Source organism: Aegilops tauschii, chromosome 7 (genome assembly GCF_002575655.3).
Source record: "Aegilops tauschii subsp. strangulata cultivar AL8/78 chromosome 7, Aet v6.0, whole genome shotgun sequence".
NCBI classification, from domain to species: Eukaryota; Viridiplantae; Streptophyta; class Magnoliopsida; order Poales; family Poaceae; genus Aegilops; species Aegilops tauschii.
Window position 1 is genome coordinate 140,220,310 of NC_053041.3, and position 15,856 is coordinate 140,236,165.

Below are 15,856 nucleotides of genomic sequence, written 5' to 3' on the forward strand. Positions count from 1 at the left end.
ATTTCCTTCATGAGAAGGGCTACACGAGCAATAAAGATTGCCCATGTGTTTTTATACGGCGATCCCAAGATGGATTCTGTATAATCTCGGTGTACGTGGACGATTTAAACATAATCGGTACACCTGAGGATATTGAGGAAGCGAGTTCCTACCTGATGTCGGAATTCGAGATGAAGGATTTGGGTAAAACCAAGTTCTGTCTAGATCTGCAACTTGAACATTCCCCTGATGGGATTCTAGTGCACCAGTCGGCCTACACCCAGAAGGTGTTGGAAAGATTTGGATTTGATAAGGCATATCCTTCTAAGACCCCGATGGTCGAAAGATCTTTACAGCCAGACAAGGACCCGTTCAGGCCAAAGGAAGAGGGGGAGGAAACTCTGGGACCAGAGGTTCCTTACCTGAGTGCAGTTGGAGCACTCACGTACCTCGCAAATTGTACACGGCCAGACATTGCGTTTGCCGTCAGTTTGCTTGCTCGGTACAGTTCTGAACCTACCAAAAGACATTGGAAAGGTGTCAAGGACGTCTTCTGTTACCTGCAAGGGACCAAAGATCTTGGTCTATTTTATAAGAGGAATCAAGACCTATCTATTATAGGCTATGCCGATGCTGGGTACCTGTCGGACCCGCATGATTGCAAATCGCAGACTGGATATGTTTTCCTTTGTGGTGGAACTGCGTTTTCCTGGAAATCGTCCAAGCAAACACTTGTGTCGACTTCCACGAACCACTCGGAAATCATGGCACTATTCGAAGCGTCAAAAGAGTGTGTATCGCTTCGGCGGATGATCGGCCACATTCAGCAGACATGTGGGCTGAACACCGTACAAACCCCTACCATTATCTATGAAGATAATGCTGCTTGTGTTGCACAAGTCCAGATGGGTTATGTGAAGAGTAACCTCACAAAGCATATTAGTCCCAAGTTCTTCTATGCACATGAGCTGCAACAGTTGAACGAGGTGAGAGTTTTGCATACTAAGTCCTGTGACAATCTTGCTGATATGTTCACTAAATCATTACCGGCATCAACCTTAGAGAGGTGTGTGCGTGGAATCGGTATGATGAGACTTAGAGAGATGCAAGGCTCAGGGGGAGAAACTTCACAAACTCGTCGCTAAAATCTCAATCCTGATGATCGAGTACTCAACTTGATGGTTGAGTGGATTGTACTCTTTTTCCCTTGAGTGAGTTTTCCTGATGTTTCTCACACGAGGTTTTTGACGAGGCAATTCGTGCAATACAACAACGTATACTGTGTGCTCTTTCTCCACATTTTTTCCCACTGGGTTTTTCGGAGTTTTGAGGCATGGATATACGGATAATTACCCAAGGGGGAGTGTTGGGAAACCGGGCCACCCGGAGGGGTGGCGGCGGCCGCGTGCAAAGCGCACGGGCTGGCCCCTCCCGTTTCCCCTCTTTTGGTTAAGTGGGTACTTATCCCTTGACCCACAGTCCCTATATAAAGCAACGAGGAGCCATCATTGTAATCTCTGATCATTGATTAATAAAGCTGGTCTTCTTCATCTCTCTGTGTCATTTACTTTCGCGTGTTTCGACTACTTCGTCTACGACGCTCGCCCTCGCTCCGCAACCTCGGACCGGACTCGCCGGCGGAGTTGCGGAACAGAATGCACATGTACTAGTGGTCAATCCAGAGATGCAATGAAGGAGCATTCGCTTGGGCACGCATGTTGTGCGCGAGTAAAACGCAGCAACGAAACTGCCTCGAGCAACTCAAAATCTCATACTAGCAAACGAGCAAGCTAGGAGATGTGAGATGTGACCGGCATAAGAACAGCATGTGATGTACTTTGAAAAGGTGAGCAAAAGGGCACCAACAAACAAAAGTACGTGACAGCTCTACCTGTGCCCAGCGTAGATAGATAGATAGAACAAACCTAATCGCCCCATGTTAGGTACGTGATCACCAACAACCGGATTGGAGACGGACCTCCACACGCCGCTAGCTTGTTCTCTAATTCTCTGGCCCTCTTGATATATCTACTCAGGGTCCAATCGAGCTCACTGCAGCGCAGAAGGCTTATCCGCAGGGTTTCCGGCCGCATTTCACAGTGCCGCGCGCCTCGATATCTCTGTCAGTGGCTATAAGATCGGCAAATAGGATGTATCCACCTCAAAGGATTTGCTTGCACAAAAGGATTAGGAGTTACTACTGCTAGTTAGGCCTGCTAAAGTACTAGCTTGGAGATGTCCTTGTCCACAAGGTAGGTGCCCTTGAGCGATCGACCGATGAACCGAGACGGCACTCGCCAAACATATGTACAACTGCACCGCCATTACTCTACCTTGCAGCTGATCTAACACCACAATTGCCCTGTACGAAGAGCTGGCCGGCCGAACGATGCGTACAGCGTACGTACGTACACTAATTCTCCTTCAAAAAGATGGCAAATAATTTCTGGTGTGGCAATTTTGTTGGCGTCGTTCGTTCTTCTCCTCTGTAGATCTCGATCGCAAGAATGTCGTACGTGAGAAAGATGTCCGAGCTGAAAAGGCTAGCCAACGGAGAGAAGAAAGTAACTACTCCTGCTAGCTAGTCAAGCATCGGCACTCGGCAAGCTTTGCGACCACGAAAAACATGCGCCTTTTTCCCCTTTCGATCGAGAAGGTAGTATTACTTCCGCGAAAGCTAGCGTTGAAGACAGTGGTAGCCAGCTAGCTAGCTGGAGTAGAGTCGTTTCTAAGGCACATTTGATGTCTAGACGCCGTCGATCGAGCGGACACTCGATCGCGGAGGCGTTGGAAAAGGTGGTTCCTACCCCCAACCAACCCCAACGGAAACCACTGAGCTCACCAACTCCCAGCTGCCGCGGCGCGCGCACCGTCCCTCGCGTCGCCGTCGCTAACCGGTGCACATGCCATGTATATAAGGCCCTGACCCCTGCAAGCCTCTGCCATCGGTCGATCCATTGCTCGAGAGAGAGAAGCACATTGACTGTTTGACACTGGTAGCTAGCTGCACTCTCGTCTCCGGTTCGGTTGGTTGTGTTGAGCTTGCTGGTGAGATGGATTCTGGTGGCAAGTGTCTGGCCTTGGCCGCGCTGCTCCTCGTGAGCTGCGCGTCGACGGCGTACGCGGCGAAGTACACCGTCGGCGACACCTCCGGCTGGACCACCGGGGCGGACTACACCACCTGGGCCAGCGACAAGAAGATCAAAGTCGGCGACACCCTCGGTCAGTAACTGCCGGCAGGCCACGTACCTTTCTAGTAACATTTACGTCTGGTCTGCCACTCATTTACTGATCCATCCATGGACGCGCGCGGCAATTTTTGTTTATCTTGGCAGTGTTCAACTACGCCGGCGGGGCGCACAACGTGGCGGAGGTGAGCGCGGCGGACTACGCGTCGTGCTCCGCCGCGAACGCGCTCAGCAGCGACGGCAGCGGCGCCACCACCGTCGCGCTCAAGACCGCGGGGAAGCACTACTTCATCTGCGGCGTCACCGGCCACTGCAGCAACGGCATGAAGCTCGTGGTCAACGTCGCCGCCGCCACCGCCGCCTCGCCGCCCAAGGCGTCCCCGACCCCGGACACCCCCGACACCCCCTCCACCACGCCGGCGTCCCCGTCCACCCCCGGCGCCACGCCCAAGACCCCCACAACCGTGCTCGCGCCCCCGGCCAAGCAGTCGGAGTCCGGCGCCACCGGGCTCAGGGCCACGGCGTTGGCCGGCCTGGGCGCCATCGCCGGGCTGGTGGCCGCGCGGCTCTTCTAGACGGGCGAGGACAGGGTGGAGGCAGTGCAGTGCTGTACGTTAGGTTGCATGTCGTCGATCAGCTCATCGTGTCAGTCGTTTCTCGTTTGTTGAGGAGGCCATCTTTCTTTTGACGGAAGGGACTGGCTTTTGTTGTGGTTGACACACGGTGGTTGGATACCTGGATTCTATGTTACGATTTTTTTACATCACATTCATGTCATTGTCGTGTATTTTTGCCTACTTTGTACTATGCTTGGATCATTTATCTATAGGCAGATTTGCACGTGTGATTTATTTTCACATAATTCATTCATGTGGCGTATGAAATATGTCACAATCGGTTGTTGTTGAAGAGGTTTCTTTCGGGGTACCGATGAACAACCGGTTTCGTCGATTGATCTTGGATGGTTGGCTACCAAGACGCCCCGCATAGTGCAAACTGCAAAAACCCTGTTTGTGCACCGTTTTAGGGAGGCTAATTCTGTTGCTCATGAATTAAATAAAGAGAGGAATATGATTTCTCAAAAACAAAAACTGCAAAACCCCGCGCTAGGCTCCTTCCAAATAGTCAATGCAGTGAGCATCACCGTCGGCTAATAAAAATAAAAAAGACAAATCCAAAAAATTCCAAATCAAATTCGATCTACACAGAAGACAAATCCAACTGTGAATGTCGGTTTTTCCCCCTTAAAAGAGACTGAAACCGCCATGCTCTGCATCATTGTGATGCACAACCATTATTATTGATTGCCCAGACCATTACAAGAATGAAATTAACACCTACCACTAAGTCGACTTCCAGACACTATTCACATCTAAATTTGTCTTGCTGGTTCTCCATGCGTATATCAAATTGGATTTGAAGTTTATAGAATCATAAACACACACCGACATACTATTTATTTGAAGGTGTGCTACAGTGCATTCGTAGCACGGTAGCACCCATACTGCTTGTAGCACTAGAACTTCTCTCTCTAAGATGGAACTATAATCGGTCAAAGCCCCGCCAAAACGGCCTTAGGATATTTTCAGTTTGTCTAATTCACATCTATATGTTTTCTAAGGATGTCACATCTAAGCTCCCACAAATAACACATCAACAAGGAACAAAAAAAAGCTGAGACAAAAAATAGACCACAAATATAGTGAACATCAGGTTAGATGTGACATAACTATATAACTATGTCACATCTAGATGTGTCCTAGACAGACCCTTCTTTTTTTTTCCTTTTTCTTTTTCATCTTTTGTTTTTGCGAGAGAACGGCCTTAAGATTCTAGAAAATAGGATTGTCCAGATTCCATTCTAGTCGTTGTCTGACAGCATAGATCCAGCAGCAAGTAGTAATATATTTAGTTCATCAATCAAGGGAGTGGCAAATATATCCACAAGAGAAAGAACAAAATGAGGAAAAATAACGACTCGGTGGATTCTAACACTAATGATATATAGATGGTTTGCTTTTTTGCTTAATTACAAGAGTCAGCGCTACCAAATTGTTAGAGATTTACAAGACAACGTGTAAAACAATATGAAGTATACATCTTCAAACTTTAGCACTCCGTTTATGTAAGAACAAACGAGATTGACATTGATATGAAGTAATAGCCTGATTTCACGAGCCAGTTTGTTGCAATTTGAGCGAGAAGATTCATAATGTGTAATCCTCATCAGAGTGGTAAGCAATCATCATTACATGTGTTTTTGGCATATCTGACAAAACTGCAAAAGGATGATTAAAACGGGTGCCATACCAAAACAAAAACATAAATAGTAGCAGTTCGTTGAATCTCACTTATCAAGGGAAAAGCTACACGTCAATTGGGACAGCTAATGATGCATGAGATGAGCATGTGCTTTAGCTTACGTATCATGTTCCTCAAGAAGCAGCTATTCTTACTTTGTTCTTTTAGCTTGCGTTGTACAAGCTAAAAAAAGCTCAACCACTCACTGACAAAGATTTGGCGTTAACGCCTTGTGCCAGTATGCAGGACATGCTGGTACTCCCTCTGTGATCTAAAAGATCTTATATTAGTTTACAGAGGAAGTATCATTTAGTCTTCCTAACCTATCAATTGTGATTGACTGCCAAGACACATAGCAGTTGATGATTCAAAACCAGAGTGGATCACCTAATCATATTGCTATGCAGAACTGCAGATGATATGCGTGTATGCTCATTGGTCTCCGTATTGCTGCATCAGATATTAGTATAGGTAATCCCCAAGCTTGTCACGGATTTTCTGCTCCTCTTTGATATCTATTAAAATGTCAAGACAAACAAATACATTGGGAACACTCCACATAATCTAAAGGTTACAACGATGCATTTCTTGATGTAAGTATTTCAAGTTAGCAACGAGCCAGATAACAGAAAAATACTCTTTAACTTCAAATTAACGTTGAATGGAAAAGTATATCCTAGTTTGCCCTAATGGCAGTACCCTAGATAATAGGCCAGAACAGCAAAACAAAAGAAAAAACACTAAGCAAACGCCCATTCAAGTTTTCATTGGTTAAACCTTCAATAATTTTGAATAAATAAGGTTCTAAATCATATTTTAGGATACATTCCTGATCAGGGTTCTCTTGGAAATTGGAGTTCAGAGCATTTCCATCACCGTCTATGATTGCAGATGTTGTCATGGAGGACTCAATGCATAATATGGCAGCAATAGCATCAAGCCGTGTAACCTCATTTCTGAACATTAGTCTTGCGTGTGCTACATGGAAAAATATAGAACTGTGAGAATGAGGGGAGATGTGAATCAGAAAACATATCTGAAAGGGGAAAAGATCCACTAGAGATGACAGAACATGCCTTGTGCCAGCCTTATCAAACTCTCAAGCATACGCACAGTTGTCCTCGCTGCACAAAATCAAGTTTTCAGCAGCTGCAAAACTCTCTTAAGGAAAAATAAATGTTCTGCTAACCTGCATTATGTGTTCCATCTCTCCGCTGAAGCTGATAATAGCCTGAGATAACACTTTCTGCTTCCTTTGTCAGCACCGGTTTGAACCGCTGTTTTACATAGTGGATATACCTGTGATTTATAGAATACTCAAGCATCATTATACAGCATTGACAATGAAAAATAAAATCTCGGCAGTAAACAGCACAATCAAACAAGTCAAATACACTTGAAAATTGCAGCTGCTTATTATACACGACCTGACAAAATAGCACTTGCTAAGGCAACAAAAAAGTCTGAGCATTAAGTACAGCATAATGAAACACATGTACTTGTCTTTCTGAGCACAAGTCTCTAAGCTCAACACTGTCATGTTGGCTATCTACCTTCTCAAACAGGGGAGTGTCCACTCTTTTATACCCAAAGGTTGGGTGCTTTTTACGGCAGCGTCACTGGCCTTGTTTTCTTCTGCTTTGGTGCTCTACATAATTTCAAAAAGATAGTGCTTAATAGAGCAGTGTATTCCAAAATGACAGACTGCTATATTATGTGCATCCTTATAGAGTTGATAGTGAGGCCCACATCTTGTATATGTTCCAATTATGCAATAGAGAGAAATTTGGCCATTTTCCATATTTCCAAACAGCGGTAAGCTTATCTAAGAAGCAACACAAGAGACCAAGCTCAACAGAAAAGAAATAAAACCGTACCTGAGCTAATATATGAGATGAAATTATACCATCCAACTTAGGGTTCTTTTTATCCAAGAGAACAAGAACTATATCAAATCTACTCAACAATGGTCCTGAAAGTGTTGTATTCACGGATAAGGCTGAAAATGGAAAGTGTTTCAAAAGGTTATGCAGATCCTTCAAAGGAACCTAAAGAAATTACAATGATTAAAATATCATTAAGCTGATTGCACCATCAAATTATTAACCTTACTAGTGTGCTAATATGCAGTGTTAAAGACAGTGATGGTATTGTGGTGGTAGTCTATTGTTCATGCCACTATTGGATCGAGTCTCAAATGTAACACAGATTAAATGACTAAATGTTGAGCTATTATAATATAGAACTGCAGAAGTAAATACGCGGTGCCTGAAATACTGTCAAGTGTTATTTTACTATTAAGTAGCATGTCTATACTGATGTTAAGTGCAGTACATTCATTCGAATCATATTGTCCTTTTGGATTAGTGGCACCAAAGACAGTAGTCCTTGTACTGAGTGTTGTCACCAGTCCAGCCTGAAAAGGCAAAGAAGTGATAATACTTTACCAAATTGCATGCTAGTGAGCATGAATGGCTCATTAAATGGTAACCGTTTTGAGTGAAAGACGCATGGTACCTTTGCAACGCTTATTGTTTGTTGTTCCATGGCTTCATGTATTGTTGTCCTGTCATGCTCTCGCATACTATTAATGAGAATGTCAGTTGGAAACTATATCAGATAAAACATAGAGGCATAAATACATGGTCTTGATTTTAGCATAAGGCTAAGAGCGTTAAATAATAACATATCATATCCTGCGATACTCCAATAAAAAGAACTATCAATTTAGCATGGAAAATACATCAAATAAAACAACTGAAATGCAAATGCATATTGTCTGGGAGATTACTGTGCTCCTGGATTAGGGCTGGTAGCAGTCACTCGACGGGAATCCAGGGCTTGCAGCCACGGCACTCCAGAGCTATAGGGCCATAGGGGTGTCTGCTTGGAAGAGGGCAGTGGGGATAGATCGATGATTATTGTTGTGTCTTGTTTCATAGGCCAAGAATCTTATAGAGAAGGGCATCAAAACCGAAAAAAGAAATCAATCTGATCCAAGGGATGCTTTCTCAAGATAAAAAACTGATTAAAAGTAATAACAAACTTGGACACCAATCCTATCTCTACTCCCACCACAAGCGATCCTGGTGTGCGGCATAATCTTTGCAGTCCCACTGTTTGTACTGCTGACCCCACATTACAGCGTGTGTCCACTGTACAGGAGCATGAGAGTAGGAAAGCGTCCATATTGCACACAGGGTTTTGAAATGAGGCCTGGACTATGGCATTTCAGCTGTGAAAAGTTAGAGAATTCATATACATGAGGGAGTCGAAAGTGCTTGCGATGAGCATTTTGAAGTTCCTAAGAATTAACTAGAGTAAATGGGCATACAGTGCAAAAATTTTGACACGTTTTTTGGTGAAGTGGAGGTTGCAGATTATTATCAAGCTATTGGAGATTCGAACAGCGGAGGCTGTTATCAAGTAAAGTGCATGTATCTTATTTTTATTGTCCAAATGAGATCATTCAAGCTAAATATACAAGGATCTGATCCATCAACGAATCTCAAATATGAGTATGTGACATAAATTTTCATAAAAAATCATTCTCAATATTTTCATAATGTCAAGCCAGTTGTGATCAGGAACTGGAATATGTTGAATATCAGATAAGACACAGGGCACTAATTGTATTAGTGAGTAAAGGTACTGGGTAGCAAATTAGCCAGAGAAACAGTCCAACCTATCAAATTCGTCTATGCAGCACAAACCACCATCAGCCAGAACAAGGGCACCAGCCTCAAGCATCCACTCACCTATCATTGAATTCAAAAGAAAATTGCTACCAAGAAAACTAGTGCTACTTTCAAATGAAAAACAACACCGAAAATTCAACATATAATGATGAGAGGAATGGTAACGTCGAACATATATACCTCCATCCTTGACAGCAGTCACAGTCAAACCAGCACTGGTACTTCCAAGACCAGTTGTAATCACAGAACGGTTGCTCAATTTAGCAGCAAACTTCAAAAACTGGGATTTACCAGTACCTGGAGTTCAGTGAAACACCAATACACATTACACTTGTCTCAAATGTATATTTACCAATCTTAGATGTGGTACACAAGTGACAATTGCAACCTCATAGGCTACACACACTCGTAAATAGACTGTGAGTTGGTTCTCATGCCATCGTCTCCATGGGTCCTTCCAACAATTAAGGGTAAAACAAAATCATATGCCATAGTAGGCTCCTAGACTATCATATATTTATTGCATTTGTTTGTCACTTAGTGTGTATGAACATTATCACTTGTGACCTTGCATTTACTACTAATCTGCAATCATCAGCTAAAACTAAAATATTTATTACCAAAAATATATGAGTGGTGCGATGGTTTGTCTGTCATCCCATCCCTCCACCAACTTCATGACTGGTGGGCATAAATATGGCATATGATTATTTTTACGGTTTTAGTTATTATTTGCAAGTCACTAAGTTGCCTTGTTATTCTATCTCAAAGCCTGTTTTTGTGGTCATGATGGAGACTGACCAAGATTAGATTTATTATAATTATTTCCGCAGCAGCATGAGGGCATTCAGCTGTTGCTGTGAAATATGGAAGTACTTTGTCTCTTGGGTACATACTAAATGCAAAACTTTGAATGTGTAATTAATTCTCGTGGCAGGCAGTGGAGGGCTTATCTCTCTCTTGTGCTACTCTCAGTCTAGTTACAATGTAAACTTTGCAGAAGTCTAAACCCTATTGTCGGTGTACACACTTTTAATGCCATATATACTCATCATATCTCAATAAAATGTGTCATTACAAACATTAGTACCTGGATCACCAACAAGAAGCATATGTGGTTCGCCACGAACCTTTGTTCCAGAAGGATCAACATGCTGCACTCCACCAATCAATGTAAGAGCAACTGAAATTTAAATGTATCATGGATAGTTAAATGCCAATAGTATTTGACAGGAACACTTAAAAGAACAAATTAGTTATTAACTTCTTTCCAGACGAGGCTTAAAAACACTACTGAATTACTAACAATATAGCTTACTGACACAAAGTAGCATACCTGCAAGCTTTACCGTGAATAACCCAAAAATCTGAGGACAAATGCCTTTCAAGATTTTATTTCTTCCTACGTACACAAAAAGAAAATAATAGATAACTTATAGTACCGATTAACTGGTAAAAGAAACTCTAGATGCAATTTGAGATATGGAATTTTTTTTGATGAGGCCAATTTTTTCCATGCCAAGATTTGGACCACTGATCTGGAAAACATCAAGGAGGGGAGGAGGGGGGAGGGGGAGCTTGAGCACCTTCTAGTGGAGTAGCTCTGTTTTCTGCCCAGAAAAGCTCAAAATCCTTGATAATTTCCTCAGGGATGTCTATACCAGACTTCAGCTCATTAGTTCTCCTGTATAACGCAGCACAAAGACATTGTTCAAACTTCAGAACCCAGCAACCTAAAAGTGCTGAACAGATGATGTCCATGGCGGCATTCAACTAGTTCTGCAGATGATCCAAAAAGGAACTATGGTGCAATGAATGGAAGTAAATCATCGACTTGGGTGACAAACTGTGGAGGTCCCTTCACATGAGACCATATAATAATTTAGATGTTGACATATCGATTACGTAAAATTCTTTCCATTTTATTTTTTTAACGTAAAACCAACATAGTATGACCAAAAAAAACATCATAGCGATTCTACAAATTTTCTGGAGTTGCAACAACTTCACAAATGTGAAGTAAACTACCATTACTACTTTCCACAGCTGAAGTTGGAAAAGAGCCATACTCCCTCCGTTTCTTTACTTCACATATTAGTTAATCTTAAGTAAAACATTGTAAAGTTTGACCAAGTTAATATAAAAAATATCAACATCTATAATACTCCCTCCGATCCAAAATAAGTGTCGCAGTTTTGAACTGGGTTAGTTCAAAACTGCGACACTTATTTTGGATCGGAGGGAGTACCACATAAATACAATATGAAAAAATATTCCATGCTGGGTCTAATGATATTGATTTGGTATTATGGATGTTGTTTTTTCTATAAACTTGGTCAAACTTCAGAAAGTTTGGCTTAAGACAAAATTAATATGCAAAGTAAAAAGAAATGGAGGGGTAGTTCGACTTATCAATTACCTCACATAATTGGCAATAAACATAGGATCAAGGTTGCAACGCACATCCTTAACATCAGAGGACCACTTTGCAGATAATATACCCGTAACAATGACATCATCTGGAGAAAGAACACACTTAGCTGAATATCAATGTCACAGAAAAGCAAGAAATCAACAATGGATGGACATTTAGATTGCAATTCCAGCAAAATAAACACATCACTTTTAAGCTGGGAACAATGAGAAACCAACATATAAACTTATCTGGTAAAGCTCCTGGTATATATATTAAGAACTCTGATCTTCTTTTCAAGATCATCAAAACACAAGGAGTCACAGATTCCAATAAATGGATGAGCCCAAAGAAGCTACTTACCTCCAGCTTTAACAAGATCAACAAGGTCATCCATCAAAATCACAGGCATGGAACGGGGTATAGACCCAACATCCAGAAGTTGCACGCTTTCTTGGATTTTTATTTCCTGATAATCATGACAGGTTATGCTATCTCCTATCAATTGGAAAGAAGCACTTTGACAACCTTTTGATCTCTGCATGAAGAGCAAAACTATTAGTAGCTCCTTCCACAGAAGTTGAGTAGTCTCGAACAGTTATAAAATGTAATAGGTAAAAAAGAACAATAGATGATGTACATTGGCCAGCACAGGATAAAACCATTGTCAAATATAGGTAAAACCAGAAAACAAAAGACTGTTTCTCACTAATGAAATCACACTAACTTTGATTAAAAAGAAGGGAAATGGAATACCATGGATGGGCAAGATGCAGGTAGAGTTATACGATTCCCAGCCTCTAGCTCAGGATAGCAGGGAAACCTATTCAATACACGAATAAATTAAGGTCAGGTGTCTTTATGATATAAACATACAGCCATGGCACTCAACGCTCTTTGTAAGAAGTAACAAGGAGATGATTGTATGTTAAGGAGTCTGCAATCTCTGGATGTGTCTCACTAAATTCCTCAAAATTATGCTGCTGCTTTAAAGAAGTTAAGCCTCTCACACTGCAAGCTTTTAAACAGGATAAGCTTAAACTTGGATTGTAGACTTGCTCACCCAGCTTTTAGCTTACAAGATTATGTAACAAGAAGATGGAAATTAATTGGCCGGTGTCTCCAGCAATGTAACAGAAGATGAATCTTGCCAGCACAACTAAAATATTAAGATCTCGGAAGAAAAAAACTAAAAATATTTAATTTACTTGCGGAAACGGCCATCAAATATCACCTTTAATTCAAGAAGAAACTTTCTTTAAATTCTTATAAGAAAGGTCTCTACCGAGCCATGCTAGTAAGTAGATCAGAGTCTAAACTTAATTACACTAGTATGCAATTCACAGTTATGCTTGACAAGCCACTAATATGCAAGGGCTCGAATACGCAGCCAAGAATACTAGTATGCTATTAAGCCCTGAAACATGCATCACAATTCACAAACCTGTGGTTGCATTTCCTGCATTGATACTCCCGCTCGCCCTCGATCATCTTCACACCGCCTGATCTGATCACAGTCCCCTTCAATGTCAGCAGAATCCCCCTATGCTTCACCCTCACCTTCCCTATGCTCGGCGACGACTCTGCAAAAATGAAAGCATCGCCGCCAAATCAGGAAACCCCTACACAGCTGAAACATCACGTGACCAAACAATCTTGCAAGCATTACAACGAACACAAAAGGCGCGTGCGTGAGCGCACCAGGGAATTCCAGTGGCGACCCGCAGACGTTGACGCGCACGTGCACGAACCCCTTCTGCACGGCAGCGGGCCTCAACTCGTCCGGATTACCCAACGCCTCGCCCTTTCGGAGGATGCGCAACACCTCGCTCTGCGAAGACAAAAAAAGGTGCTCGAGAAATGCGACGATAGAAGCGGGAAAAAAAAAAGGGGAGGATGCGGGTCGCACAGCCTGCTGGTTCTACTCACCTGGGCGCCCTGAGCGGCGATGTCGAAGGCGGGGAGGAAGCCCTTGGGGTCGTTGTAGAGTATTTTGGCCAAGCCGGGGTCGAAGTCCAGGAGCTCCGCGAAGCTGCGAGAGGGGACGGGACGGGGTTAGGGTTTGGGGAGGAGGAGGAGGAGAGGAGCGGGGTGGGGAAGGAGGACTCACTCGATGACGAGGGGGAAGTGGAGCGTGGACTCGGGGTGGAGGAGGATGCGGCGGAGGTCGTCGGAGTGGAAACTGCAGAGGAACTCGGCGAGCTTAGGCTCGTGCTCTGCGTACTTGTATGCCTCGCCGTCGGCGGCCTCGAACTCCTCGTGCGGCGCCGGCGGCGGCATTTGGGCGGCGATTGGGGTTTCGGCGCGAAACGGCTAGGAGGGGGCGGGGGGGGGGGGGGGGGGGGGGGGGGGTTGGTCACGGAGGAGAGAAGGGAGACGACGGTGGTCGCGCTGCTCGGTTCTTTTTCCCGAGACTTGGGTCGTGATGGGCTTTGGGGACACCTTGTTCTGTCATTTGGTGGGCTTTTGCGCGAGGGTTCACGGGTGAGGAGATTGCACTGCGGCGGGTGCTCAACTTTGCTATGCTACAGTTAGTTGTGTTTCTTGTCTCAACAAAAAAAGTTAGGTTTGGCTACACAGTTTTTCCAAAACCTTAGTAAGTGAAAACCTCAGTATTCAAATGCGTGGGCAATGGATACTTCAGTTTTTAAAAACCACGGTTTTTCTCAGTTTTAGCAAAACTATGAAGATGTTTGGCAAATGCAGTATTCCTCACTTTTCCTGGTTTAACTGTTGCATTCATCGTCTACCTGAACTGAACTCAGCTGCACTGAAGGACAAGAAGTTACAACGATCAATCAGGCTGTGTGTAGGGCCATTCACACAATCAATTGGCTAGCTAGCTTAGCATGCCGTGTATCGGGAAGTCAGGATCAATCAATCAACTTCCCATTCTAAGAGCATCTACAGCCAGTTGGCAAATACGGCCCCTCAAGCGTCCGTGGACGCGCCCGGGCACGTCCGTGTGCACTCATCGGGCACCCCTCATATTTGCCACTTTGCATCCGCGTATCGCATATTCGGCGCCTTATATCCATACTAGAGATGCAAATGTTGATCTATCCTACGTGATCAAATGACGGACAACAAAAATCGGCTGCAGAGGAACACAAGATAGGGTGCAAATGGACATTAACATACTTCACCACCATCCAAAAGATCATAGTTCGTCCCTGGACAAGTTCATAAACTTCTACAACTAAAAACGATATAAACATTGAGGAGGAGAGGGGGGATCACCACTTCCTCGCCGGACCTTTATCCTTCCAATCGTCGATGCAGCTGTAGGCGTCCGTGGCTGTTGGAGGGTCTTGGTCCTCAGACGAGGAGGTGCAGTTGTCGCCGCCTTCAGAGTCGGAGTCGAAAAGGACGATGAGCCCCTTCATCCGATGGACTGCCCTGTCCTGCTCCCAGCGCTGGCCGCGTGGAGGAGCGGGAAGGAGACGGCGCGGGGCCGATGCAGACTGTGTTGTCCTTATGTCGCTGCGCACGGGCTGGGAGGATCCGGCTCCTGCGTCCGCGCCGCGCCGGCCGGGAGCTGCGGCGATGCTCCAGATCCGGAGTTGCCGCCGGTATCCACCTTGGACCGCTCCAGCGCAATGCGGAGGGCCATCTCCTCCTCGTAGTCGAGCTCCGAGTTAGACTCGCTGCCGGAGCTGCTCATCGTGGTGGATGGGATCGGGAAGGGAGAGGAAGAGGAGTGGATGGAGCGAGAGCGGGGGACAGAGTGAGCTAGGGTTTGAGCTCGCCACCCGGATTAGGGTTTTTCTGGGGTCGATGGTGGGCCGGGCCTGCGGACACGCCCGGGCATGACCCTGCCGCCCCATATTCTTCTATATTTGAGCTGGATACGAGGGGTGCTAGTCAATCCAGGCGTTTGTCGACGGTTTGAGAGGTCCGCTTAGATCGATTTTTTTGACTGATCAATTACCGAATGACCTGTCCGAACGTTTAAGATGGGTATGAGAGACCCGGCTATAGATGCAATCTGTTTCTACGGGCTGCCCCTTGTTGCAATGGAACAATAGGCAACGGATTAAACAAATCAACGGCGGAGTAGTCAAGTGAAGGTAGGTCGTAGGAATGGCAGAGTAGTCAACTTAGAATAGCACGTACTTTTCTTCCCAGGATGGCTGCAGGGAAGACGGAGCAATGGCGGATAAATGACGACAGGAAGAAGTGAAGCAAGCGTTTCTGTGTTTACGAAAAAAGAGGTCAAGACCTTTTTTCAAATACAGCAAAAAGACCACAGTATCACATATACTACGGTTTATAAA

General features: G+C 44.4%; 2 protein-coding genes across 4 annotated transcripts; one reads left to right on the forward strand and one right to left on the reverse strand.

Annotated features, from left to right (window-relative positions):
* Nucleotides 1-2,886: 2,886 nt before the first annotated feature.
* On the forward strand, nt 2,887-4,014 carry LOC109735134 (mavicyanin). The gene is made up of 2 exons (XM_020294339.4): nt 2,887-3,201; nt 3,315-4,014. The coding sequence occupies exons 1-2, from the start codon at nt 3,033-3,035 to the stop codon at nt 3,740-3,742; spliced, it is 597 nt and encodes a 198-aa protein (XP_020149928.1). The 5' UTR covers nt 2,887-3,032; the 3' UTR covers nt 3,743-4,014.
* Nucleotides 4,015-5,287: 1,273 nt separating this feature from the next.
* LOC109735136 (probable DNA helicase MCM9) lies at nt 5,288-13,905 on the reverse strand. 3 transcript variants are annotated; one of them, XR_012189746.1, is made up of 21 exons: nt 13,690-13,905; nt 13,509-13,611; nt 13,281-13,410; nt 13,024-13,162; nt 12,336-12,402; nt 11,943-12,117; nt 11,586-11,685; nt 10,753-10,850; nt 10,503-10,568; nt 10,257-10,349; nt 9,347-9,463; nt 9,154-9,226; nt 7,986-8,052; nt 7,803-7,884; nt 7,346-7,467; nt 7,022-7,116; nt 6,658-6,767; nt 6,545-6,592; nt 6,294-6,446; nt 5,856-5,983; nt 5,288-5,445 (listed from the first exon to the last, which is right to left on the reverse strand). XR_012189746.1 is itself a non-coding variant. In XM_020294340.4 (20 exons), the coding sequence occupies exons 1-20, from the start codon at nt 13,857-13,859 to the stop codon at nt 5,931-5,933; spliced, it is 2,061 nt and encodes a 686-aa protein (XP_020149929.1). In that variant the 5' UTR covers nt 13,860-13,905; the 3' UTR covers nt 5,485-5,930. The 3 variants fall into 3 exon arrangements, 1 of the variants encoding a protein (XP_020149929.1); XR_012189745.1 differs by having other exon boundaries at nt 5,443-5,739; XM_020294340.4 differs by lacking the exon at nt 5,288-5,445 and having other exon boundaries at nt 5,485-5,983.
* Nucleotides 13,906-15,856: the final 1,951 nt, after the last annotated feature.